The 3,508-nt window shown below is 56.7% G+C and overlaps 1 protein-coding gene across 1 annotated transcript; it reads left to right on the forward strand.

Annotated features, from left to right (window-relative positions):
- Positions 438–3,264, forward strand: LOC8055973 (scarecrow-like protein 6). The gene has a single exon (XM_002446872.2). It carries the CDS (start codon positions 738–740, stop codon positions 2,898–2,900), a length of 2,163 nt encoding a protein of 720 aa, XP_002446917.1. The 5' UTR covers positions 438–737; the 3' UTR covers positions 2,901–3,264.

Genomic DNA, 3,508 nt, shown 5'->3' on the forward strand with positions numbered 1-3,508 from the left:
AAACAAGGCCATAGTTCAGGTTTCTGCTACTACTTTTGTTTCCTCGAATTAAGTCATTTCAGTATCCAAATCTTAAAGTTCCTTGACTCAATGAAAAAAGAAAAATCTATATTTTTAGGTAAAGGAAACTTCTAAAGTTTTAGAAGTGTAAATATGAAGTGAAATTCAAGATAAAGACATGAGTGTGCACATGTACGCATGATAATAATTTGAACCGAGTTACAGACTTGGCTCTGTACAGCACATATAATGTCAATTCATTTTGACGTAGACCTTCACTAATGCAACGGAGTTACAAACTAAGACATTTGGGGAAGATTGATGGCTCACCGTCGGCTTCCATGCGCTGGTCCGTGCTTGTTGAGGCCGAGGAACGTAGGTGCGGTGACATGGCGGGAACGGCGTCTGTGCGTTGCGGTGGCAGTGGATTGGCGAGGTCGTTTGACGGCTTCATGTTCGCGGGTGCAGTGCAGGGGTTGCGGACACAACGTCGCGTCCAGCAGCGGCCCATCCTGGCCCAGCGAGGGAGATCGCGGAGCGCAGAGCAGGGTAGAGTGCTATAGCTGTAGCGGCAGCGGCAACAGGCAGGCAGGTGCAGGCACACCGCTCCTCGCTGTTCCACGCCCACGCGCACAAGCAAGCGCCGCATCGACACCACCACCACCGAGAAGGAACCGCCTCGCGCCCCAGATTTCGCCGGGCAGGGGTCGCGCGCCCTAGCATGCGCAAGTAGGTACATGAGGGCGGCGCCCTTCAGTGCCGACGGGAGCGGGGCGGGGACCATAGAGGCGCTGCTTTGGCCGGACGGGAAGGGCGGCGGCGGCGGAGGGGACCTGCTGGTGGAGCCGACGTCGGTGCTGGACTGCAGACGGAGCCCGAGCCCGCCGTACTCGACATCGACGCTGTCTTCGTCCCTGGGCGGCGCCGCGGGGGACTCCTCTTCCGGCGTGGCGGCGGTTTCGGACAACAGCGCCGCCGCCGCCGCCGAAGCCACCAAATGGGCGGCGCCAGGCGAGCACGGCGGCGGCGGCGGTGGAGGCGGAGGCGGGGGCGGGAGGAAGGAGGAGTGGTCCGGCGGTGAGCTGCCGCCCATACCGGGGACCCTGGACGTCGGGTTCGTCGGGGAGGAGGGCTGGGACGCCATGCTCGGCGACGCCACGGCGGTGGCCGGTCAGGACCAGACGTTCCTCAACTGGATCATGACCGCGCCGGGCGACATGGAGCCGCCAGCGCCGCCGCTCCTCGGCAATGCCGCCGGCTTTGGGTTCCCGACCTCGGACCCGCTCGGGTTCTCCCTGCAGCATCACCCAGGCGGCGGCGGCGGCGCCTCGGCCGGGGCGCTGGCCTCCGACCTGTCGTCCCCCGGCGCGAGGTCGCTCACCAGCAGCAGCGGCAGCAGCAGCAAGGCCACTTCCACTTTCGGCCTCCTACCAACCGAGGCCGTGCTTCAGCCGCCGCCGCCGGCGGCCACGACCATGCCTTTCCACGACGGTGGCGACATAAAGCCCCCGCTTCTTGGAGTCCCGTCGGCAAATCTACTCCTCAATCAACACCAGACGTTGCCGGCGGCCTCCTTCTTCATGCCGCTCCCCTCCTTCCCCGACCATCAGCACCAGCCACATCTCCCGCCCCCGCCGAAGCGCCACCACTCTATGCCCGACAACCTGTTCCTCCTCCAAAACCAGCTCCAACCGCCGCCGCAGGGTCTACCGTTCCCACCAGTGCATAACACCGGGCCCTTCCAGCTCCAGCCATCGCTGCAACCGCCGCGAGGAGCGTTGAAAACAACCCCGGCGGCGCAGCAACATCAACAGCTTCTGGACGAGCTTGCTGCGGCGGCAAAGGCGGCTGAGGTCGGCAACTCCATCGGCGCGCTCGAGATATTGGCGCGGCTCAATCAGCAGCTTCCCCCAGTCGGGAAGCCTTTCCTCCGCTCCGCTTCCTACCTCAAGGAGGCCCTCCTCCTCGCGCTCTCGGACGGCCACCAGGGCTCCACCCGCCTAACCTCTCCGATCGACGTCGTCCTCAAGCTCGGTGCATACAAGTCTTTCTCCGACCTCTCGCCTGTGCTCCAGTTCGCCAATTTCACGGCCACTCAGGCGCTTCTCGACGAGATCGCCTCAACCACTTCATCGTGTATCCGCATCATTGATTTCGACCTTGGTGTTGGCGGCCAGTGGGCTTCCTTTCTGCAGGAGCTTGCACACCGCCGTGGAACTGGGAATGTCACCCTGCCAATGTTGAAGCTCACGGCCTTCGTCTCAAGTGCTTCCCACCACCCGCTTGAGCTGCATCTTACTCGGGAGAACCTCTCACAATTTGCTGCGGACCTTGGCATTCCATTTGAGTTCACTGCCATCAATCTCGATGCATTTGATCCAGCGGAACTCATTCCTCCTACTGCCGATGAGGTTGTCGCTGTTTGCCTCCCTGTTGGTTGCTCTGCACGCATGCCACCGCTTCCAATGTTGCTTCAGTTAGTGAAACAACTTGCTCCTAAGATTGCTGTGGCTATTGACCATGGCAGTGACCGGGGTGACCTCCCATTTTCACAGCACTTCATGAATTGCTTCCAGTCTTGTATGTTCCTTCTCGACTCACTTGATGCTGCTGGCACTAATGCGGATGCTGCCAGTAAGATTGAGAGGTTTCTGATCCAATCGAGAGTAGAGGATGCAGTACTTGGCCGGCGTAAAGCTGAAAAGGCAATGGCTTGGCGGGCAGTGTTTACATCAGCCGGGTTTGCTCCAGTGCCGCTCAGCAACCTTGCAGAAGCACAAGCTGACTGCCTCTTGAAGCGGGTGCAGGTCCGTGGATTCCATGTGGAGAAGTGTGGAATGGGTCTAGCACTCTACTGGCAGCGCGGTGAGCTCGTGTCTGTCTCGGCATGGCGGTGCTGATCATACCTTCCTCATCCGTGGACCGTTGTCACACCTACACCATTTGCAGGCATGTTTTAACTCTGGTAATATGCGTTTTGTCTTGCAATTAAAAACATTGCAAAGGAACTATTGTCTTGGTTGTTCCACACATCTGATTGCTTTACTTATGTTGTTGGAGTATTAGCTAGGCTTAATGGATTTAGCAATCTTCGTGTGGGTGTCTCTACAATGTAACATGTTGGTCTATGGTCTCATAACGCTGTTATTGATCTCATGGTTAGCCAGAGGATAATTTGGCATATTTGTGGCAAAATGATGTTGCCTGATAATCTAAGATTGATGCTTGTATAGATTTCTAAAGCGTGGATCACAGATCATGCTATTGTTGCATTACAAACTACATCATGCAAGTGGTGTTGTGATAGCAAAAGGTGCTAGAATTAATGCTCTGAAAATTCGATTGAGGCATCCGGTGATCAGATGGTGCCTTTAGTTTAAATTGCTGCTACCAGAACTAGAGTTATTTTTATGTACCAGCCGTTATCAGAATTGAAGCTGATTTGTGTGTGCTAGAAGAAACACTTTTGGCTTTTGAACATTCTCCATTCTTAGCACTTAATTCAGTC

This window comes from Sorghum bicolor, chromosome 6, assembly GCF_000003195.3.
Source record: "Sorghum bicolor cultivar BTx623 chromosome 6, Sorghum_bicolor_NCBIv3, whole genome shotgun sequence".
In the NCBI taxonomy this organism is placed as follows: domain Eukaryota; kingdom Viridiplantae; phylum Streptophyta; class Magnoliopsida; order Poales; family Poaceae; genus Sorghum; species Sorghum bicolor.

What these genes read in the sequence shown, in the direction of transcription:
- LOC8055973 (XM_002446872.2), top strand. Translation starts at nt 738, where the DNA reads ATGAGGGCGGCGCCCTTCAGTGCCGACGGGAGCGGGGCGGGGACCATA.